General features: G+C 41.7%; 1 protein-coding gene across 21 annotated transcripts in view; it reads left to right on the forward strand.

Moving 5' to 3' along the window:
- Positions 1-24,466, forward strand: part of GRIP1 (glutamate receptor interacting protein 1) — a 344,378-nt gene that overhangs the window by 288,457 nt on the left and 31,455 nt on the right. For 14 of the 21 annotated variants that reach the window (XM_083463364.1, XM_083463367.1, XM_083463377.1 and 11 more), the window contains 5 exons: positions 345-490; positions 18,277-18,424; positions 19,292-19,461; positions 22,932-23,087; positions 23,888-24,040. In XM_083463364.1, coding sequence (XP_083319490.1) covers positions 345-490; positions 18,277-18,424; positions 19,292-19,461; positions 22,932-23,087; positions 23,888-24,040 — 773 coding nt within the window. The remainder of the gene's footprint in view (positions 1-344; positions 491-18,276; positions 18,425-19,291; positions 19,462-22,931; positions 23,088-23,887; positions 24,041-24,466) is intronic. The other 7 variants (XM_083463371.1, XM_083463375.1, XM_083463366.1 and 4 more) reach the window with 1 other exon arrangement.

Consider the following 24,466-nt stretch of genomic DNA (forward strand, 5'->3'; position numbering starts at 1 on the left):
TATTTAATGGTCAGAGATGCACATTTTTGTGCTGTTTTGGAGCCCTAACTGGAATAGGCACATGTTTATTTGAGGGTGGGAGGGAATATTTGTTGCACTTCCTCACAATGTCCATGTTACTTAGCAATGTGCTGCTATTTCTCCATCACTGATTTTCGGATGAAAGCAATTCCCCTTTTGCTAGTGATCCCTGAACTGTATTGCTGTCGTAATCGATATTAAGAGAAAAGGCAGCTGCACTGAATGTCAGAAGAGAGTGTTAGGGAACCACTTTGCATATGCCTACTGTCTCCAAATTGCATTATATCAAATTAATAATGAGTGTCCTTTTAATCTTCTTTCAGGGAGGGGACAATAAAGCCTGGTGACAGGTTGCTTAGCGTTGATGGAATTCGTCTGGTCGGGACATCACACAGCGAAGCCATGAGCATTCTCAAACAATGTGGGCAAGAAGCAACTCTGCTGATAGAATACGATGTCTCGGTTATGGGTATGTTGAAATGCTGAGCTTTCATTCTGGGAGCCATCTGTGACATTTTACTGTCCATCCTTTAGAGGCTACTTGAACAATGATTATGACCCGTTATGCCTCTAGTAGCACAGATATTCCCATCAGCAGCATCTCATTAATCTCTCTTGGTTCGTGGAGAGGTGAACAGTATTTTATTGTAATTTAGAGTCTGGCTGTTTCATGGTTTGCAGAGTGAGAGCTTATCATAGTTCCTAGCAAGGCGGTAACTCTCAGTTATTCAAGTGAGGTTTACTTGTACAAAGGAGATTATGGTGCATTGGTATTTCTCTCAAAACAAGTTTTTTTAAATAAAAAAACATGCTTGCGTAGTGTGACACTAACTTTTATGTGTGTTTAGTGACAGACAAAGCCAAAACAACAACAAAACTGGGGGAAACTCTAAATCCTGGAATCAAGACAGAGAAAAGTGTCATTTTTTTATCCTTAAGAAACCTACTTCAAATTATGGTTTGCTCTTTAGAAGATTATGGAAGGCTAAATGTCTTTCCAAGTATGCAAGATAAATAACATGGCAAACTATACTTGCCTTCAGAAAGGATGGTACAAAAATTTCATCCTTCATTTAGTAGCCCATGGAAGTTACATAAAACAGCATGGACTTTATAGCTTTTTCATTTTTTATGGTAGGCCTTACACAAGGCCATCGAATGGAAGATTAACTGCATTTTCTTATCAATAAGGGATTTAAAAGTCTCCTCAGGAACAAGAAAAATACGAGGCAAGTCAATTGGCTTTGTGAGATAATACCCATGGGGCACTTTTCCTTGTGATATTCTTCACTGAATCTAATTATTCTGTTTGGGAGTATAGCTGTTACTAGATAAGAGTATAGGTAGAGAATGTGCCCTTGTATGGAAAATTATTACTTGAGACTCCTAACCTCCTAAAATGGTCATACTAGAAATTCTATGATCTATGGCTAGTCAGGTAGTTGCACTTGCTAGTATGAAGCCTAACAGCATAGGTTTTTTTTAATGGGTTGTGTCAAGGGCCAGATGAATTATATTTAAGGAAAAACTTTTTAACACTAAAAACTCAAAAGAAACATCTGGATGCAACAAAACTTAAATATGCAAGTTTAGAATAAAAATGGTCTGGTCTTCCCCATTCAAAGAACTAGATCAGTAAAGAAAAGGACTGTTTCAGGTGTTAGTTTTTTTTAATTTGTTAGCTGCCTTTCCAAATACAATATTTTCCCAAGGCAACAAACAGTGTCTGATGAAATCAGCTTAAAAGCATATGCAATATTACAATAAAATACCATACCATAGTAAGCAGGACCAATACATTCACAGCATCTATTTCAGCAAATCTCCTAACAAAGATGAAGCAGGTGACCAAGAACAAAGAGCACTTGTTTTACTCCCCCAATCAAAAGCAAACTTATAGCCTTTATAAGGGATTTGCCTGAATAAACATGTCTGGATAGATACTCACAGGGTCCAAAAAAACTTCAGCAACTTTTGCAAAAAAAAATGAAATGTTTGCATAGTATCCAGTCAGTTGTTCAGGTCCTGAGTTTCTTCCCCTCAACACAGAACCAAGATGGAACCTTTCATTTCTCATAGGCCTATTTACAGGGGAAATTGATCCAACCAAAAATGTGATTAGACTTTAAGAGTTTGCCACCTCATTGCATGTGTAGGCCAGTTGCACACTAGACTGTGAACTGACAGGCATTCATACACTGCCCTTCATCTGCAGAGAAAGTTGGCAATTACATCTTAACAAACTACCGTATTTTTCGCTCTATAGGACGCACTTTTTCCCCTCCAAAACTTAAGGGGAAATGTGTTTGTGTCCTATAGAGCGAATGCAGGCTGCGCAGCTAAGCCTAAAGCCAGAACAGGGAGTCAGAGTGCTGCGGAGCTCTCCGTCTCGCTGTTCTAGCTTGGGGATGGCTGCGCAAAGCCTCCACAGGGAAAAACACAAATAAAAGATGAGTGGTACTTAAGACTATGTAAAAGGTACTTTTTAAAGGCTAATAAATGAAAAGATTTTACCAGGTGCCTAAAAGAAAGCAAGGTTGGTGTCTACTGAGTGTCCCCAGAAGGCCTGCTTCTGACAGCATCTCAAGTCAAACCTTGACAGCTGCTTTGCTTCTTCTGTAGCCTTATGAGGCTTTGCCCTCGGGTGGGAAAAATATTGCGCCCGGGAAAGGGAAGTGGGAGTCAACAGACACTCAAGGCATAGTTTCGGAGAAAAGGCTTTTATTTCTACCATCCATGAACTGGTAGAAGGAGCAAGTGTGACAGTTCACAAAAAGCGTGCACGAGTTCACAGTCATGTGCACAAGCATATATACCCCTTTCCAGTTCCCTCCTCCTTTCTCCTCCCTCAGGAGTCCTGCCCATGAGTTCCTCTGAGCATGAACAGAAAGCTGCTGTCTTGGACTATTGGAACTCTTGGCAGGAAAGGGGGGGTGAGAGCCTTGCGTTCAACATGTCCAAAGATGTGTTACTTTTCTCTTGCTCTAGTGGCACAGTTCCAGGAAGGAAAAGTTGCAATCTGGTTAACAAGGCCAACTAGCCTGAGAAATGAAGAAAGCATTGTTCTATTCAGCTACCTTTGTTTAACTGTTCCCCTACACTTCCTGGTCCCTTTTTCTGCTGTGACATGCTGAGGTAGGCCAAGGTTTGGCTTAGTGTGTCATCCAAAATGGATATTGTGGTTCAGCTCTGTCCTCATATGACCTATAAACAAGGTTTGTTCTCCCCTGTAACTAAGGAGGAGTAAAGTGGATGCATACTAATGTAGTCTAGTTAAGCCAAGGGCGTCAGCAGGAGAATGAGGAGACTGATATGGGAAAAGGTGCTCCTTCAAGCTTTGTCACTGTCTCCATCACTGAGACAAAGGCAAGACCCAATATAAATTTTGGCACAAACTGCTGTACTGCATGGTTTTGTAAGTTAAAATGATAAAAACAGATTCCTCTTATTCAGGGGTCAGCAACCTAAGGCCCATGGGCTGGAAGCGGCCTGCCGAGGTCGTTTGACCGGCCCATGAGCCCCCCGAACAGAGCTGCTTGCTCGCGTGCTGCGCTAAACCAGCGCATCGTGGGGACTCACTTTCGTGGTGCCAAAAATCACGGGTACATGTGCTCATGCGCATGCGTGATCCAGCCCACGGAGGGATCTCTGCAGGACCAATCCGGCCCAGGCAAGATAAACCTTGCTGACCCCTGTTCTTATTGCTCTTTGCTCCTGGCTATGTTCAAGTTGTAGTCCATATGCCACTTTCTTTCTGAAGTCATATTGAAGTCAGTTGTTAGAATGGTAGTCAACCTAGCTAAATTATTAAGCTCCCTAATATTCCCCTGAATATATTGTTTTCAGTGGGCATTCTTATTTGGTCTAATTAGTTATCTGCAAACAGAAGGTTATGGGAAAGGGAGTACTTTTAACTCACCTATAGGTATTCAAACATCGCGTTGTGTCTTATCTTTTTAAAACTTCAAGTCCTCCCCAAAAGAGACGTAAAAAGAGTTTAGTTTGCATACTACAAACTTGCAAATGGCTCTAACAGGCCCAATTAACATTTTTCTCTAGCACTTTTGAAACATAGGCCTCATTAAAATCAGTTGCATAAGCATTGTTCCCTGTAGGAAATGGACTATAAAGGTGAAATGAAATTTAATTATTGCCAAATAAGTACAAGTAAAGTTTCATTATCTGAATTAACAAGAGGGGGGGGGGACAGCAGTTCATATTGTTAAACCCACTTACATTACAATAATATATTTAAGCACTCCCCATTTCCTTAAACAGTAAGAAGTTTGAGGGGCAATGCTGGAACAGAACTTTGTTTCCCTAGGATGAGGGAATGTTGGAGACTTTGTGGTCATATTCAGGCCATCATATATTAGCTGAATCATGTCTCAGTCCAGATATGTACAATTTTTTTGCAGTCATTCTTTCATTTCTCCTTTTGCAGCACAAAGTTAGGAAGTCGATAATTAACCATGATGTCATGTTTCATCCAAACCAGGAGAGCTATGGTTATCAGTTTTGGAACAAGTTAGGATATTAAATCAACATCAAAACATGGTTTAATACCCTGGTTTGTTCCAAAACTGATAACCATAGCTCTCTGGTTCTGATGATTAATGAGAGCTTCCAGGTTTGATTGAAGGAGCTACGTTCATGGACAAAGGTCTCATTTATATATCAATTTATTAAGCCAAAATATGTTAATCCAAACAGGCACATATTGTAAAAAGGTATCATTTGCAATACACAAGCAGAACATACTGTAAGCAAACTGTCTCTCCTTCAGTAAGCAGCAGATCTCAGGCTCCTCAGACCCTCAGAGGAACCCCCAGTTTCAGCTAAGCAGCTAATCACTTCTTTTTCTAGCTCTCTGTCTCCTTTCTTTCAACTTCAGGCTTCAAGCTCTTTTCCTTAATCATAAACACACACACATTACAGAATACATGGACCCACCCACTGGCACCAGTGGGAATTTTGCTCCCAGTGCTAAAAGCAGTTTTGAGAGGATTTTAATCATGCACTCCCTGTTCTGGTTGCTCCTCACACACACACACACAGAGAGAGAGAGAGAGAGAGAGAGAGAGAGAGAGAGAGAGAGAGAGATTGGTTTAAAAACCCAGCTATGTTAAATGCAATAAAATGTTATGTAGTTTGGCACTAAGTATTTCCAAGTAGAGGGGGAAAGTGCAGGTTGGTAAATAGGTCAGGTTAAGTGCTTCTACAGTACTTGCAAATATGACTTAGCATCAACCGCATCCTTTAATCTAGGCATGTATTGGAGATCTTTGCATTTAATTTATTATATGCAGATTTCAGGGAAGAAACAAGGACATTTGCAATTTATTTGGTTTTGGTGTCGCTGAGTTTTAGATTAACTGCTTCCGAACTTCTAACAAGATTAACAGGATTACTTGCTGCCAGCCAGGCATTGCAGATATACCAGCTTCCTTCCCTGTCATTATAACGTTGATCAGCCATTTTTAAGATTAGAAATTGTCTGCATTAAGCTGATTGTGAGCAAGAAAACTTGTTTTATTTCCTTGTTTCATTTAACATGTACTCCAGTTAAAGAGAGACTATATAGAGTTTGTTGAGGGCAAATAATTGAAAAGAGATCTTGTCTGCATGTAAACTCCTAAATGTATGTAGATAGGAAAGGAATGAATAGCTTTAATAATAAAATATCATTGGGGTAGAAGTATATTACATAGTATTACTGGCCTTCTGAATGTTGAGGGATGGAGGAATTTAATATTGCGGACGATGCATTTCAGGTGAAAATCTTGCAGTGTTCCCCATGAAGGCTGTTAAGCTTTTCATAGAAATGAGGGGCTCCTGCACAAAGACATGTAATTTACTGGTAGGCAAAAACTATAATCAGAAAATCCAGTTAAATACATCAGGTGTTTTATTGGCACTTTGAGATGCTGGTAGGCTTGTGCAGAAAGATGGGTTTAAAAAATTCCACACATTTTAAATGGCTAGGGCTGATGATAATAAAATATCATTGTTTAACTTAACGGGGACATCTCAAAGGTGGCATCATCCCCACCTCTATTCTGTGAGTTGCAGCGTGTGGAAAATAAGAACTTCTGCTCCAGATGTTTTTTCAGTATAAAAACATGTACTTAAATTACGCAGCTATGTCTCTCTTGGCTGCTCCCCCCCCCCCATCCTAACTTCTACCCTAGCAGGGAGGGGCTGCGGGCAGTCTAGTGGCGATGCTGAAAGAAGTACCAAGCTTACTACTGGATTCTCTGGTGCAGCCACCAAAGGGCAGAGCCCATGACATGCATGTTACTAGTATTGCATCTGGGGAAATTACAAACAGCAGCTGTCCCAGCCAGTGGCGTAGCAAGGTCAGGTGATACCCAGTGCGAAAAATTTCTTGTCACCCTGCCCTACCATTGATTTTTTTTTTCCCCTGCAAAAATGGTTTGACTTTAGGAGTCTGCCTGCCACCCTACAGCTGAGGGGTGCTGTACATATGAGAGTGCTGGAGGTGAAATAGTTAAACAGGTTACCCAATCAGAACCCAGGGGGGTGGAGTCAGAGGGACTATAAAACCAGCTCTGGGAGGGGCGAAGGGAGGAGTTCGTTGGGAGTTGGGTGGTTGGTTGGAGTGGGAGTGAATTGGCATAGAGTCTATGGGTAGGTTGAGTTAGTGTAGTGAAATAAGCTGAGTCAGGAACAGTTAGGAGTTAGGAAGACAAGTAAATATCTGAGAGGTGGTTTAGTGAGTGAGAGCAGGAAGCGGAAGTTATAGGTCTGGATAGGCACCCCATGATTGTAATTGACCAATACCGTTTATGAAACTAGACGCTTGTTAAACTCCAATAAATAATCAGAAGTTTATGTTCCAATTTAACCCTGACTGGAGTCAGTATTGTACCAGGTAGGGCCTGGGTGGTGGCAGCGATAAATAAAGTGGTGGCACAGGGATCAATAGACGGTGAAACATCCAGGGACCCTGTGTGATCGCCACAGTGGGCAGACCATTTTGGCAGTGGGAAGCCTGCGCGCGCCAAAGCCACAGCATCTCTCACAGGCGTTGAGTGCCGCACAGCATTTTGTCACCCCCCTTGGAGGTGACACCCGAGGTGGACCACACCCACCTTGCTTCGCCTCTGGTCCCAGCAAGATTTGCTGCTTGGCATTCCTGTCACTGGCCAAAAAACAAAACAAAAATGGTAGGCCTTTCCAGCACTCCCAAACCCTGACGATTACGGGAAATGATTTACCTGAGTATGTTGTGTGCTGACAGTGGATCTGGTAAAGACAGAGGCAGATCCAGGCAATCTGTGGATGTGTGTCTCTATCACATGGTGTTATTGGTTTTATTTCTGTAATTGTTTTTATTTTCACTTTTTATATACACGAAAAACAATAATGACAACAATAAAGAGAAAGAATATCAAAGCAAAAAAAAGAGAGGAATGTCTAGTGCATAAGTAGGCAAACTAAGGCGCAGGGGCTGGATCCGGCCCAATTGCCTTCTAAATCCGGCCTGTGAACGGTCCAGGAATCTGCGTGTTTCTGCATGAGTAGAATGTGTCCTTTTATTTAAAATGCATCTCTGGGTTATTTTGGGGGCATAGCAATTTGTTCATTTTTTTCTCCAAAATATAGTCCAGCTCACCACATGGTCTGAGGGACAGTGGACCAGCCCCCTGCTGAAAAAGTTTGCTGACCCCTGATCTAGTGCATATATAATGCATTTCCAAGCAACTAGGCACTTGCCGTTGCTATCCACTCTTTTCAAAAATAAAATTTGGGGTAAGGATGTGTTAGCAGCGTACATTGTAGTCTTGGAAGGGGATGTTCACAGGAAAGACTAGCTGACTAGCAGAGAACCCATTACAAACTAGATTTGGCTTCAGAGGGCATTTTGGACTCAAGACCAAGACAACGGATACACCTTTCTGGGTGCTTCCACATGGCAGTTCATTGTGCACTCCATGCTCCTCATGCATGCCAAGGTTTTGTTTGTTTGCTTGCTTTTTTTGCAGCATCTCTATGGCATCGTCCCCATCAAAATGCTTTCTCGTATTGTTTTCTCATTTAATCCATACTTACTCTTTCCCTACCAGGTTGCTGTTGTTGTTACTGATAAGATTTTCCCCAGATACGGTGCATCTGGATTAAATGGGAAGATAATATGGGGCAGTGTTTTGATGAGGATGACATCATCATCACACAAAACTTGCATGCCTGAGCAGTGCAAGTCCACAGTAACTGCCGTATGGAAACACCCTCAGTCTCAAAGCAGTCTGTTCAGTCAGAAAAAGGGGGCTATATCACTTAGAGTCCTATGTGAGAGTTAGGATTTGTCTGCTCTGACCGCTTACCCACTGTGTGTTGCTCTTCCTCTTCTAACCTTTTTCTATTTGTGGTTGTTGCCGTTAAACAAAAACTGGCTAGTCTAGCAATTTAAATTAATTTGTGAGCACGGCAGCTCTTTATATTATTTATAGTGGTATGTACTTAAAGATATGCTTTCAGGGCCAGCAGACATAAAATCTGACATTCTAGCTGTATTTTAACCCAAAGGCACAAATTATGCTGTCTCTCTGCTCTGCTATTTTTTTTCCATTGGTGATGAAAAACCCTGATTTCTTCAAAGTTCTGTATGTTTAAATTTTCCGTTCGCTTTCAGAAAGAGAGCACATCAGGTCTTTGCTGTGGAGTTGCACAAGTCAGACTAATTTTATTCCATCATGGGCAAAAACAGAATAATCCCTTAGCTATTGAACTAACACCTGGATTTTTCCTCCCTTGAGCACACTCTTCCTAGTTGAGTCATCCTATTGTATGGATAGGAGTGTAATGACCTTGGTGCTTGCATTTAATATATTGCCAAATTGATACATATATGTTCTTCAGAAACTCAAGAGGGGATGAGCATAATGATATAAGATACTTTGCACATCACTACCACCACCCACCACCACATGCCGGGTGTTGATTTTTTAAATATACATTATCAAGTATGGGCTGAAAGACTCTGGATCATCTCCAGATGTTCTGCTTCAACCCACTGGGAAGGCAGCATCCTTCAGGAGACTGTGCTACCAAAACGGAAACAACCTTTTGGTGCAAATACGAGGCTGATGCCCTGAAACTCTTATTTAACTACTCAATGGAGTCACTCCCCTACTAAGAGATGACTTGGCTATTTTGCCCTGAAAGTTGCACTGTTTATCGGCTTGGCTTGCCCCTCAACATTGAAGCACCATAGACACACAAGCCTCCGTTAAGGGAGATATTATAGGACTTCCATCAGAGCTGGTCAGAACTAGACTCTGAAGCCACCAATGCATGTCCCCAATGCCACCCAGAGCTCCATGAAGGACAGGGACCAACAGAAGGTAGAGCTCTGTCCATTTAGCTTCTCTACAACTGTTCCTCAAAGGGTGTGATCTCCACCTTGAATCTCCTCCCCAACCTTCTGAACCATGGGTAGGCAAACTAAGGCCCGGGGGGCTGGATTCAACCCAATCGCCTTCTAAATCCGGCCCGCGGACGGTCCGGGAATCAGCATGCTTTTACATGAGTAGAATGTGTTCTTTTATTTAAAATGCATCTCTGGGTTATTTGTGGGCAGGGGCGCCGACTTATAAAAAATATTGGGGGAGCCCGCGAAAGCTCATGAATAATAAATAAGCTCATGAATATGCAGATAAAGTGGCGCCGCCTCCTCATGAGCGAATAGGGGAGAGCGTGCTGTGCCTATTAATCAGCTCCAAAGGAAATTGGGTGGAGCTTTTGCTCGGGAGGGAGGGCAGGAGGCATGCAGCCCGACCCTGTGCATTTTGGGCTGGGGGAGGGGCGGTGGTGGCGCTCTGCTGGAGGGGCACCCGAGATTATTGGGGGGGCAGAGCCCCCCCAAACGAATTTTTGAGGGGGCTCGGGCCCCCTCAGGCCCCATGGAGTCGGCGCCTATGTTTGTGGGGCATAGAAATTCGTTCATAGTTTTTTTCCAACATATAGTTTGGCTCCCCACAAGGTCTGAGGAACAGTGGACCAGCCCTGCTGAAAAAGTTTGCTGACCCCTGGGACAATGTTTTTTGAAGGACAGAGGCTGCAGAAGAAGGAATAACTGAAGTGTTTCCTTTTCCATTCTGCTGGTGGATGACCATTGTCAGCTGAGTGACACCCATTGGATTCCACTTAGTGAGAAACAGTTCAGAATCAGAGTATTTATCAATCCGAGCTCTTAGAATAGGCACCCCCAACCTTCGGCCCTCCAGATGTTTTGGACTACAATTCCCACCATCCCTGACCACTGGTCCTGTTAGCTAGGGATCATGGGAGTTGTAGGCCAAAACATTTGTAGGGCCGCAGGTTGGGGGTGCCTTTCTTAGAACATAGTGACGTGCCCTTGATGGCCCATCAGCTGCTTCTGACTACATTCAGCTTGACAAAATCCATGGTTTGCTATCATGGGATTGTGCCTTGTGCTTCTGCGCTTCCGATAAGTTTTCCTTTACTGCTGTACTGCAGAACAACAGTTCATCATAACTGTAATGGTAGTAAAAATTTTAAAAAATCAGGGTTCTGGAGAATCATGTTTTAGCTATGCACTACTTTCTGCTCTCTTTGTAAACAAGTAATTGGGTGCAGTTTATAGACAGTAGCATTTTATCCACCTGGCTGCATTTGGGAGTTTCACAACAAGATCATAATTAAACTATTTCAGTTTGTAGAAATGGCAGGTTAGATTCACAATAGTCAAACATTGCCAGTTCCCAATCTCATAGTGATACTAGTACTAGTATTGCAATTTCTCCTAGCCATGTAACACACTCAGTGTTGAATATGTATCTTTTATTATGTGTGGATGCATGCATGATAATAAACTTAATTTACACTTAAAACTTCCAATTTCTTATAGCAGAGGTGAAGATCAGAAAAATACCAGTTGTGCAGCACAACCAAAAAGATTACTCCATTGTGTTCTAACTCTTTGCAAGTTTCCCAGATACATAGATTTATCTGATGTACAAACATGGACTATCATAGCTAACCATTCAGATTTTCAGAATAATCAGGAAGATTGTGTCCCCCACCCTTATTCCCAGTGGCTTTTCCATCTCCATGCAGATGTACTGAATACAAATGAAGGAAACACTAATCAGCCCTGCAAGCACTTGGCTTTTTCTAGGATCATGAGGGCAGTAAACACATATGCTACTGTGCAGACCACACTCAGGGCTTTGCAGCCAATCCTTTGAAGAATAATTTTAATTTTTAAATAGTTGTTTTATTATTTAGAAACTGCCCTACTTTACCACCTGTACTCTGTCTGCCACGATATACTGGCTGACTCCCTTCCAATGTTATTTTTGGGCGTTAGATTTCACACATGATTAACCTTGTTAAACACAGATAATGTGAACTGTTGAGGGGGAAATTAGTGATTGCTTTGACTTTTCAGCTTTCACTATCAGGACTTGCTTCCAGTAGCACCTTAAAGACCAACTAAGTTAGTTCTTGGTATGAGCTTTCGTGTGCATGCACACTTCTTCAGATACAGAAGTGATCTGAAGAAGTGTGCATGCACACGAAAGCTCATACCAAGAACTAACTTAGTTGGTCTTTAAGGTGCTACTGGAAGGAATTTTTTTATTTTGACTATGGCAGACCAACACGGCTACCTATCTGTAACAGGACTTGGTCACTGATAGTGTTTCTGATTTTCCCACAACACCTGAAATGCATAAAAGGTTACTCTGATTAACGAAACAAAAATTTAGCCAGGGTATGAACCCTGGTAAAAACAAACACGTGAATACTGCATATGGTATAGTTGTGACCTTTACTGAAGGTAGATTAGTCTGTATAATCTATGTGCAATTAAATAGGGGGGCATCTCTACCCTTTTACCTAAAAATAAATATGTAAATGTGTATTAACCATATTCCACTGCAGTGATGTAGCTTGGTTAAGGAAAGAGTATTCAGAGACATGCAAACTTCTTGTCAGTTTTTCGCATTAGAAAAAATATACTCCTCACTGTATAGTAGACGTTGTTACATTAAAAAGGTGTTGTCTCTGTAGAGATAAGGAAAAACCAGGCTTCACTGATTTATCTACTTGGCATTCAGGCTAGGCTAGTAAAATTATATGATGATTAAAGCAAGTGCATTTGCATGAAGGACCACTCGAATGCAGCCTAGCAACACAGAAAGTGCAGGCTCTTGTTGGTATATTGTGGCATAGCACAAGTTGTCGCTCTCAAAAGGTTAAACCGCTAATGCAAGATAGATTAGGAAGGAATTTGCGTCTTGTATAGCAAAAGGTTGCTGAGGAAAGAGCAGGTGTGCCTTTTGGGGGGGAACTGGGGGAGTAGAGAATGGGGGAAAGTATCTACTCTTAGCTTCCTTCTGCAGTGAGCCTTTAGAGACATCCAAAATATGTTGGTTCATGGTTTAGCAGGTAAGTCTGTCCATCAAGATCATTTGGCACCGCCCCATTCATAGGTTTACAGTGGTACCTCGGGTTACATACGCTTCCGGTTACATACGCTTTAGGTTACAGACTCTGCTAACCCAGAAATAGTACCTCGGGTTAAGAACTTTGCTTCAGGATGAGAACAGAAATCGTGCTCCGGCAGCACGGCAGCAGCAGGAGGCCCCATTAGCTAACGTGGTGCTTCAGGTTAAGAACCGTTTCAGATTAAGAATGGACCTCCAGAATGAATTAAGTTCTTAACCCGAGGTTCCACTGTAGTTTAGAATCATGGAATTTGTCCAGTTTCCTGCTCTGAAACTTCTCATGTTCCATACAGAAGTTACACAGCATCCTTATCAACTTGGTTGCACCTCAGTTGAAAAGTGAATCAATTCATTTTGCCAAAGATTATGGTGAAAATATACAAGTACATAGGGTTTCTATGTATGTAACTACAGTGGTACCTCAGGTTACGAACTTAATTCATTCCAGAGGTCCGTTCTTAACACGAAACCATTCTTAACCTGAGGCGCACTTTTGCTAATGGGGCCTCCAGCTGCCGCCGCGCTGCTGGTGCGAGATTTCTGTTCTCATCCTGGGGCAAAGTTCGCAACCCGGAGCTACTACTTTTGGGTTAGCGGGGTTTATAACCTAAAGTGTTTGTAACCCGAAGCTTTTGTAACCCAAGGAACCACCGTATCTGTTTCATTTACTCCTAGCTAAAATGTACCTGTTGGGCAAAAATGAATATGAACTGGGGTAAATATGAATGCAGGAGTTTTGCTGCCATGGTTGGAACACTGATAAGCTAGTAGAAAGGAGAGGACCTTTGAGCATGTGCAGAATGCCTTACCCCTAACAACTGATCTTAAGGATATAGGCACCCAGATAAATTGCTTATATGATTTACAGGCCAACTTGAGCTCCAGCACTGCGTTAAAAATGTATATTTTATCATTTTATTGGCATATGATTAAGCATTGGTTTTAGAATTATAATTTATTAATGGTGGTCCTTCAGACACTTGGCTCAGACAAAAGTTTTGTCATTCTTAATCCATTATTTCAGCATGCTCCTGGATGATATATATAGAACACTTTAATTTTGAGTTTCCATTGATTGCACCTGAAAGCAGATAATGATTGTAGGAATGTTCGTTTTTGTGGCTTTGTTCTCCATCCACGATTCACATCCTTTCGAAACCTATCTGTTGAAAGCATAATTCATTTACAGCAGTCTTCTTTATCTATACTAGTCACGTTACAATGTAGTGCTTTCTACTTGTATCTGATTTTATTTGCTCTTAAAAGTCAACATTAAAAAGGCAAGAGATGTTTTGTTTTACAATTAACTAAAGCAAATAACTTTGAAAACGTGAGTTTTAAACAGGTGAAATAGTCACATCTTGGATTTCCATCTTAGATATTTCGGTAGTTGTAAGCCAGAGAAGCCACAGCCAGTCTAGAAATGGGATTGTGGGAAGGTCTACAGTAGGGGTGGGAAACCTATGATCCTCCAGATGTTGATGGACTCCAACTCCCATCAGCCCCAGCTAGCATGGGGATGGTGGGAATTGTATTCCAGCAACATTTTGCTAAGTAATAAAGGTTTCCCACACTTATAGACTATTCCCTATTAATACCAATATTCCCATCAAGTGGTTGGTGATTTTACAAACCTTCTGATAAGTGATCTAGATCAGAGGTAGCCAACCATATGTTTTGGACTACAACTCCCATCAGTCCCAGCCAGCATGGCATACAGTAGAGAATGATGGGAATTGTAGTTTTTTATTATTAAAAAACACACCCTGAAAGACTACTCCTGATCTACATTGTTCCACAATCTCATATAATCTTGTACACATTTTGTGCAAACACTCTTATTCCTGTACTTGCTGGATTATATTCAACAAGAATGACTCATCTGCTATTCATGCTAGCAATAGGAAATACATCAGCTTTCTAAATAACAGGTAGAATAACTCTAGTTGCCATGGGCAATGGTAACAGCTTCTCTGAATGAGCTTTGGTGTCTCTTCCCTGTGCCCCCATCCTCTCTATTAAATATAGTTTTATAGATTATTGTATTCGACTATGATCACTTATATAAATGTGTTGTGACAGCTACCTCCTTCTTAAACACAGAGAACCAACATAATATTCTAAGAACATTTGAAAGGGTTAGGAGGTGCCTCATTTTGTTTGGATTCTTACAAACCAAATCTGTATGCCACACTGTGTGAGTGAGATGTTAACAATATCTCTCTCCCCCCCCCTTCTTATGTTTGTGATAAGGAAGGAAAGTGCCCTGTTGTCTAGCTGAATAAGGCAAGGTTGTTATTAGCATGCCGAAGGTAATCTCAGTACCTCTGGGAGGCTTTAATCAAAGTCTTGTGTCCTGATTGAGATGCAATGTTCAAAAGTGGGGGGACTTATTAACGAAATAAAAATCTAGGAGTGTTTTCCGTGCAAACATTCATCAGCATATCTTATGTAATTACATAACCGATAAATCAACATAGTGTGTAAGTGCTTTAGTCATGGTGTAAATATCTTTAATGACTGAAACATCTTTTGCTCATGAATAATTCACATCTGTATGGTTCATTTTTCATACTCATGCTTTTTTTACTTGCATATGATAAACTAATCTGTCTCTGTCGGGGGAGATGCACTTGATTATCGTCTTCTGATCTCTCTTTCTCGTATTTAGTTTTGCTTCCTTGACCCGTACTCCATTACTTGACTTCTGCTTTCTCTAATTTGGTGGCAGCGCTTGGTCACCTGGTCTGCTTGATTTGGGTTCCTGGTGCACCATTATAATAGGACTTATCTGTATACAGTGGCATCTCAGGTTAAGTACTTAATTCGTTCCGGAGGTCCGTACTTAACCTGAAACTGTTCTTAACCTGAAGCACCAATTTAGCTAATTGGGCCTCCTGCTGCTGCTGCTGCGCCACCGGAGCACAATTTCTGTTCTCATCCTGAAGCAAAGTTCTTAACCTGTAGCACTTTCTGGGTTAGCAGAGTCTGTAACCTGAAGTGTATGTAACCCGAGGTACCACTGTAGTCAGTCCTAGCTCAAAGATTGTCTAGATGTAACAAATGGAGGGAGACCTTCCCGCAGAAGTGGTAACCTTGCTGCGTGGCAGGATATCCGTGTTCCTATTTGTTTTCCCATTCCTGCAATTAGGCCAGTACAGAGCTTGTCAGACGCCTGAGGCAGGAACCTTGTTAGAATAAAGTTATAAACTCAAACAAAAAATCAGCCGGTCCCTGGTGGGGGGGCCCTACCTGCTTAGCTCTCCAAGGCCCAGGACAAGTGTACTCTGCTGCCCCCTGCCTCTGCCCACAATGAAAACTCAGCAGAAAGGCCCAGAGGTCAAAGACAGGCAGCAACATTTTGGAATACAGGACTTCCAGGATTCAGTTTGCTCCTTCCTTAGTTGAGTGCAGACAGATCGCCATTTGCTCCCATTCTTTTCTCTCTCCTCAGGTCTTTTAAATATACGTACCTTGTATTGTGCCTTTTTAAAGGTAAAGGGACCCCTGACCATTAGGTCCAGTCGTGGCCGACTCTGGGGTTGCGGCGCTCATCTCGCTTTATTGGTCGAGGGAGACCGCGTACAGCTTCCAGGTCATGTGGCCAGCATGACTAAGCCGCTTCTGGAGAACCAGAGCAGCGCACGGAAACGCTGTTTACCTTCCCACCGGAGCAGTACCTATTTATCTGCTTGCACTGTGACGTGCTTTCGAACTGCCAGGTTGGCAGGAGCAGGGACCGAGCAATGGGAGCTCACCCCTTCGTGGGGATTCGAACCGCCAACCTTCTGATCGGCAAGTCCTAGGCTCTGTGGTTTAACCCACAGCGCCTTACATTGCTGTTTTTTCCTCATTGGCTTGTTCTGCCTTTATTCTGCTAGTCCCCAAGCCCCTTTTCCAGCATTTCCCCCTCAGTTTCTGGTGTTATTAAAGATTCCAAGTGTGGCCTCTCACCCTCCTCCTCCCTCCACTTGAAATCTGAAGACTCACTTTGTTTGGCTTTCTTGCAAGTCTCCTCCATACAAATTTAGTGCTAGATTTAGGTTCATGGGTCCAAACAAGGACATGGCGTGGGTAGGAATGTCATTTGTTGTTAGTAATGAAATGAAATAATAATAATTATTATTATTCATACCCCGCCCATCTGGCTGAGTTTCCCCAGCCACTCTTGGGGAACACTTTTGGGTAGCACCCATGACTCTCAAAATCAAATTCCAAGCATAGTTTAGGTCCCAACTAGATGTTACATGAAATCCCGTATTTTTCGCTCTACAAGACGCACCAGACCATAAGACGCACCTAGTTTTTGGAGGAGGAAAACAAGAAAAAAAAGATTCTGAATCTCAGAAGCCAGAACAACAAGAGGGATCGCTGCGCAGTGAAAGCAGCAATCCCTCTTGCTGTTCTGGCTTCTGGGATAGCTGCATAGCCTTGCATTCGCTCCATAAGACGCACACACATTTCCCCTTATTTTTTAGGAGGGAAAAAGTGAGTCTTATAGAGCAAAAAATACGGTATATGGTTACCTTAAATTACAGAACTATGTGATAAAGAGCAGCTGTAGGGAAAGGCAGGCAAGGAGAACATTGGGGGGGGGGAGATACTGCTGCACACCTGCAGGGACAAATAGCAGCCAGTGGGCACAATTTTGATCAGGAAACTGTCTCTGGCTAATTTAAGTAAGTGCTTTAAAGAGGGCGGGGAAGTGTAAATAGCATCATATGTAGGGTTCCCTTAAGTTGAATTGCTTGTAACAGCTGCCTATCTAGGGATGCCAGACAGATGGCATTGTGACCGTCAGTTGTGCTAATTCAGCATCCTGTGCTTCTCAGATCCTGTGCAATTCTGTATGCTTATTGCTGCTAGTCCAAACAGCACACCGGGGTGTAACATGATCAGAAGAAGCAGCACAGACCAAAACAGGCGATATGGCACAGATTGTGCTGATTGCTACCTCCTCAGGTTGAATGCTTCAAGACTAATTGCTCAGTAAGATGTAGTGAGACTGGTATCTGAGTGCAGCATTACACAAGAAGACTGAGACTACTATAAATGCAAACCTCAGTGGAGCAAATATCATTCATGCTTCCCTGCCCTCATTCCTGGTGCTGAAGTCAACATTTTTTAAGACATCAAGTTCCAAAGTTAAATTCAGCCTGACACAGAGTACCAAAATATTTTCCTGGCAACTTCTGGCGGGGGAAGAAATGCACATAAACATTTTGTTTTGGAAACCCCATTTTGATTAATTGGTTAATAACTTTAAGATGAAAGAAAGATGCAGTCTTAAGGACAACTGTGGCGTTTGCCCTCCTAGGTGTGTGACATCATACTGGGTTCATAAGGAAAGGGTTAACTAATTGTAAAATGACTAACCAATGGGAACCCAAGGGGAGGAGTGAATTGTATATAAGGTTTAAGCACAGAGGGTTTTGGGGGGAGTAAGGAGTTAGGGTGGTTGAGAAGACAGTCTGGAGTTAGAAGAGACAGGGAAGATAAGTGTGGGTTGGGCTAGTCTGGTGTGAGAGAGGGAGAGAATTTAAGAGGAGTCAGTCAAACAGTTGAGATAATCAGTCAGAAGGTATTAGGAAGGTATAGGCCGGTAAAGAAACTAAAGTTAAGATACTCAGTGTTTTACCCTAGGGTAACGGGTTGGTGGCAGCGGGGAAGCAATCACATGGGTGGCACAGGGATCAATAGACCGTTAAACGTCCAAGGACCCTGTGTGATCGCCCACAATAACCTTTGCTTTTTACAGATTCGGTAGCAACAGCTTCTGGGCCTCTGCTTGTCGAAGTGGCCAAAACTGCTGGTTCTGCTCTGGGAGTTGCACTATCTACCTCGATGTGCTGTAGCAAACAAGTGATCATCATAGACAAAATAAAATCTGCAAGTATTGCAGACAGGTGAGTGCAGCAGGAGAGTTCTCCATGGTATGTAACCCACCTGGTTTCCATCTGACAATATAATCAAGCAGCAGAATCTATTACTCTGAGAAGAAGCAATTAGGGCAATTAGAAGTGCCCTGCATACCCTGTGGAATACAGCAAAAATTATAGGCAAGACAAAGAAACCCAGTAGCTTGGATCCAAAGGTGTCCCGTGTAAACGGAAAGACACTTCTGCATCCAGTTTATGCCCATTTCCTCCTTGCCACTTCTTATGCCATCTTGCCTTTAGGGGCTGGAGTGAGGAAGCAGGGGCAGGAACACTTCATTGCATGAGTAGAGTTCTGCTTGCATCCCAGGAAGGCCATGTCGGGCCTGGCAGCCTCCAGGAGACACTACAAAAAAAGGAATCCTCATCATCATCATCTGGACATTTTGCAATATTTTAAAAATCCACCCGGATGGTGATTTTACCTCTTAAAAAGACAACATATCCAGGAAAATCTGGATGTATGGCAGCCCTATATAACTCTCAAATAACTCATTAAATTATGAACTTTTTGGCACTTGTGTAAAGGGGTAGCCTCCATCAGCTAAGCTGCTCCCACTTATTCTACTGCTTGTTCCAAGCCCTGTGAGTGATGACTTGGCTATCTCCCTGCATTGGTTTTTGGCAGAACATTGCAACTATAACCTAATTAATAATGCAATCTAATCTTCCAATCATTTTAAAGATTTGCACTAAAGGTTTGACGAGTCTTTTACAGATAGTTTTCTCTAATTTTAAAAAAGCAGAATAGAAAGAAGAAGCTGTTTATCCACTTGAAAAGAAGTGAACCCTTATTCTCCAAGGAAAGATCACAGTGTGCTACATTTTCTTCCACAGATGTGGCGCATTACATGTAGGAGATCATATTCTCTCCATTGATGGCACCAGCATGGAATACTGTACATTGGCAGAAGCGACACAGTTCTTGGCTAATACTTCTGACAATGTCAAGCTAGAGATCCTTCCTCATCATCAGACAAGGCTGGCTCTTAAGGGACCAGAACATGGTAGGAAGACTTGAAGTTCTACATTTAACACCATCCTTTTCTCCATGTTTCTTCCTGTGGAAGAACTCTTGAAAGTTGATGTTACGGAAATTTTAAGTGGGTTTGTTGTTGTTGTTGTTTCTTTGGTCTTCTACTCTTAAAACCTCAATTTCAAGCGTGCTTTTAAAGTTCTTTAGCCAAATTCTGATCAGGTTTACTCAGAACTACTCTTTGAATTCAATGCTTAAGATAGACTTGATGATATCTAAGTCAGATTTATTTGAAATCAAATGCATTTTAAGAGTCAGTTGGGAATCTGCCCTTAACTTCTGTGAGACGAGAGAAAAAAGAACCATAGCTCAGTGGTAAGAACATCTGCCTTCCATGCGAAAGGGCCTAGGTTTAATCCTTGGTATTTCTAGTTGGGCTGGAAAAGGCTCCCCAACTGAAACTCTTGGCAGCTATCAGATAGTGTGGATAATCCTAGGCCAGATGGACCAAATGTTGACTTAGTGTAAGACCGCTTGCTATATTCCTATGCTCCTACAATTCTAAAATCCAAGGGTATGTGTTATTTTGCATTACCTTGAACTTCATAGTTGCCTACAAAGAAAAGGGATGCGCTTTGCAACATACATAATCCATTGTTTACCTTCATCTATAAAGAGAATTGATTAATAAACAGTACAGTCGTACCTTGGTTTTCGAACAGCTTAGTTCTCGAACGTTTTGGCTCCCAAACGCCACAAACCCGGAAGTGACTGTTCCAGTTTGCGAACTATTTTTGGAAGCTGAACATCCAACAAGGCTTCCACGGCTTCTGATTGGCTGCAGGAGCTTCCTACAGCCAATCAGAAGCCATGCTATGGTTTTCGAACATTTTGGAAGTCGAACGGACTTCCGGAACGGATTCTGTTTGACTTCCAAGGTGTGACTGTATATTCTAAGTGTGTAATGCCACCTGTTTTTCAAATTCAGCATCATGCTTTAAGAAGTCTTATTTCCATACGATATACACCTATTCAGGATTGGATTATTATGCACTTGGTTTACTAGAAGAGGCCAGAATTAAATTTGCTCAAGGAAAATTATATATTTTTTCTAAATCAGTAGCAGACACAGTGATGGGTTATCCATGATGGACTATTAAGAATTAATGGCATATTTTATTGCCAAGGGCAGTGATAATGTGTTAATACCTTAATAAAGAGAGAGCTTGAGGGCAGAGCATAATACGGCTAACTAACCACTCTCAATAGGCACAGGCGTGCTCCACAAAGAGATGGTTCAATGGGAGAAAAAAATGTTACATGTGATGGCTCCTCCTCCACATGCAGCTGCTGGGTGACCTTGGGCTAGTCACACTTCTTTGAAGTCTCTCAGCCTCACTCACCTCACAGAGTGTTTGTTGTGGGGGAGGAAGGGAAAGGAGAATGTTAGCTGCTTTGAGACTCCTTAAAGGGAGTGAAAGGCGGGATATCAAATCCAAACTCTTTTTCTTCTTCTTCTTATGGCATTCTTTGGTTCACATATCTTCATGCTCTATTAAGGTTGCAGGCCAAGGCAGCCATGCTTTCATTGCACAGGGGAAAACATACCTCACCCCATTTGGAATGTTTGGCTGCCCCAGCACTTCAACAGTGTCATGTTGCACTGCAAGATGTATAAGGGCTCCCTTTCCATTCATTCTATGTGTGCTCTGTAGAAACATATCATTTCCTCCACTCCCCTGTTGCAGAATTGCCAGTGTAACGTCTCAGCTTGATGGTTTTAAAGTCTTAATACATCTCCAGGAAAGTTTGCCGATCCTCTATATCAGGAATTGGGGAAACTGTGGCCCTTCAGATGTTGTCGGATTCAACTCCCTTCAGCTCCAGCCAGTGTTGGGAGTTGTAGCCCAATAACATCCAGGGGACCATAGAGTTCTCCACCCCTTCTATGTGCTAAGAGCATGGACTCTTATGTGCCCAAAACGGCACAATCCTCACCAAGAAGAAGGTATGAGCAGATTTGGGGGGAACCCCAAGATTTACAAAGCTGCAAAAAAATATTGAGGAGGAAATCCCCAAAACAGGATATTGAAGGCTGGTTGTGCATAGTGAGCACAGAATGCTGACTGACTTTTGGGATGTGTGCACCGGCAGGCAAAAATAGAAGTAGTGGTGGAAATGTAATAACACCCTGAAATAGGGCATGTAAATTCTGAACTGGAGCACTCCATGCTTTAACCTTGTATGGCAAATCCCACGTGTACTTCAAATAATGTGAATCTCCTTAGTAAAAGCCCTCCATATAAAATAGCAGGAAGAATTAAGCAGGTGGATCCCTGCTTTTAAAATCACTGAAGGGAAGGGAACCTTTGGCTCTAACATAATATTTCACATTTGCGGCAGAAGACATTTTAATTAGTTGATTTATTTTTAGTTTATAACTCTAGATTTTCCTCATTTTTATCCCTCTTCTTACCTATTTCTTTTCATAATAGAATTCTCATTAGCTTTATATAGGGTTATATGTATTATATATATTTTGTTAGTGCCCAAATATTAAAGCTTTATCCTTAGTGCAATACCCCAAGAACGAAATTTGCAAAACAAAAGGCCCGCAAAGAGTATTCCCTTAACCCTTGTCCTAAATTCACTGATCAAGTTTTTTATTTTGCTTAGAGTTGAATATCCTATGCTGCAAGTTTCAGTTGATATAGTTTGAAATGTTATAAGAAGACCAGTTATCATTTTCTGACTGTAGTAAATTGACAGGTTCTCTCCCCCCCCCCCTTATTTTAATTTTTGTTTAAGGTGTAGCTGACACAAAACTAACTAGGATCAGGAATCATGCGCCTTTATTGCAGTGGGCAAAAACAGTCTGAAAACCACGCATCAGAACAATAAATGATGACTTTAGATTTCTGCTTTGTTTTTATTAAATAAAGTCGCCTAAATGGAATTTTTGTGCTGATGCTTGGGAGTTCGTTGTCCAGGATAATATAGTGCCACTGATGAATGCCGGTAAAATTAAAATGTCAAAGCAGTAAATTGAAATGACTGACATGTAAAACACTCTGAATTACAGTGCATGGTCCCTTGATATATGGTCCCTTGTTTTATTTTTAATTTTTATATATATACAAGTTCTTTTAAATGGGTGGATATTTTCAGAACTTAATTACTAATTGTAGATCATGCATCCTGGTAATGTTGACTCAAATGGGTTCTTTTAAGTGTTTAATCATAGCAGCTAAGGGCAGAGGCAGATTAATAACTGATTGAATACTGATCACTTAAAAAAAAAAGAGACACAAAACCCATTAGTTCTGAGTCTATGAGTGGTCTATGAGTGGTCACCATCCCTGGGATAAATTCTAGCGTTATCTCGGGTTGCTTTTATTTCTATTCCTTTTTAAATTTATGTAATCCAGTTACCTCTCCCTCTTCTCTGGTCCTTTTTGTTTGTTTGTTTTTTATTTCTTCTCATCCCTTCATGGTGGGCAGCGAAGGTTCAAAGGAGCAACAGGCAACTCACATGGAATCCCTATGCCAACAGCCACAGCAGCACTCTCACCTATCACCATTATAATACCTACCACCCTGACCATTCCAGGATGCCAGCTTTGAAATGCCAGAAAACATCACCTCCAAAAAGCCTTCGTAATGTTCCATGCTTTTTTTCCTCCTGACATTATTATTATTATTATTATTATTATTATTATTATTATTATTATTATTGTCATCATCATCATTTACTCTACCTCACCCTCTTCCTCTCATACTCCCCACCCCCATTTTCATTCTTTGAAATCTTTCGTTAATTTGCAACATCTCATGATTTCTCACAATCATGTGAGGTTATTTCTGACATCATTTTTTTCCTCCCCTGCCTTAACTTAACCGGTCTTTAGAAAGAAGGGGGAAATACGTGATAACCCAAAAGGTTCACAAAACTCAGTTCGGTACCTTATAAGAGAATGCAACCTTTTCCAATTCAAAGCCAATGTCAGAAATCACCTTTTCCAAAGAATGCATTGCTAGACTCACCGCGTTAAATGTGCGTTAATCCACATAGCTGTGTCTGTAACCCTGTTGTGGTGCTTTTATCTAAGCATTTGATCAACTTACAATGAATTCAACTGACTTTGAACTACAAAATTGTTGACGTTAGTGGCATTCATTAAGAGCTGCTTGTAAACTTGGATGGAAGTATCATAATAGGACTGCACATGGTGTGTTTGTTATAACAAACAGGTGTTTTGTATGGTTCACCTGACCCTGAATGTGCCACACAGCCTCTTTTTTTTAATATAGTTTGTGATTTTGTTATTGTATGCACACAAACCGTTCTCGTGAGCCATACCAGGGTCTAGATTTCTAACAGCCACTAGCGGGCATGCAATTCCCCAGCTCCCTGTTGCAGAGCACCTGGTGCCAAGTGATTCCCTCTCTTTCAACAGCACTCGTATCTTCGTCCTTCTCTCCGGCCTCCATGAGCGCATACAGTCTGAGTTCCCTGAACATGGGGACTTTACCTCGCAGTCTCTACTCTACCAGTCCACGTGGCACCATGATGAGAAGAAGGATGAAAAAGAAGGACTTCAAAAGCTCATGTAGGTGACCATAAAGGGTTTTTTTTTAATGTATAATGAAGCCAGGGCTGTTAAATGCATCTGACAAATGACATGAAAGCACATTGAAATTCAGATCTGTTAGGAGCCACCGTGAGAGGGGATGCTTTACAGCAGGACAAAAGTTAGTGTTTGACCACATGCTGTACTTCCATTGCCATATCCCAAATCAAAGAGGTTTGGTTACTTCTGCCCTCTATGATCTAATTGTGTGTTCTGCATCTACAAGTCATAATCTGGGTATTGTTTTAGTGTGGCAAAAGGTTTAAAACCCAGTGTTTACCAGAATGCAAAATCTAGGATTTAAAAATGAAGTCCTATCACACAGTATTCTTTGAAGTAGACCAACTTTTAACGAAACAAATTTCCTTCTTCTTGAGCTATAAGATGTGGCAGGTGACTGTCAGG

The sequence above is a fragment of the Podarcis liolepis genome (assembly GCF_965112155.1).
Source record: "Podarcis liolepis genome assembly, chromosome: 10".
NCBI classification, from domain to species: domain Eukaryota; kingdom Metazoa; phylum Chordata; class Lepidosauria; order Squamata; family Lacertidae; genus Podarcis; species Podarcis liolepis.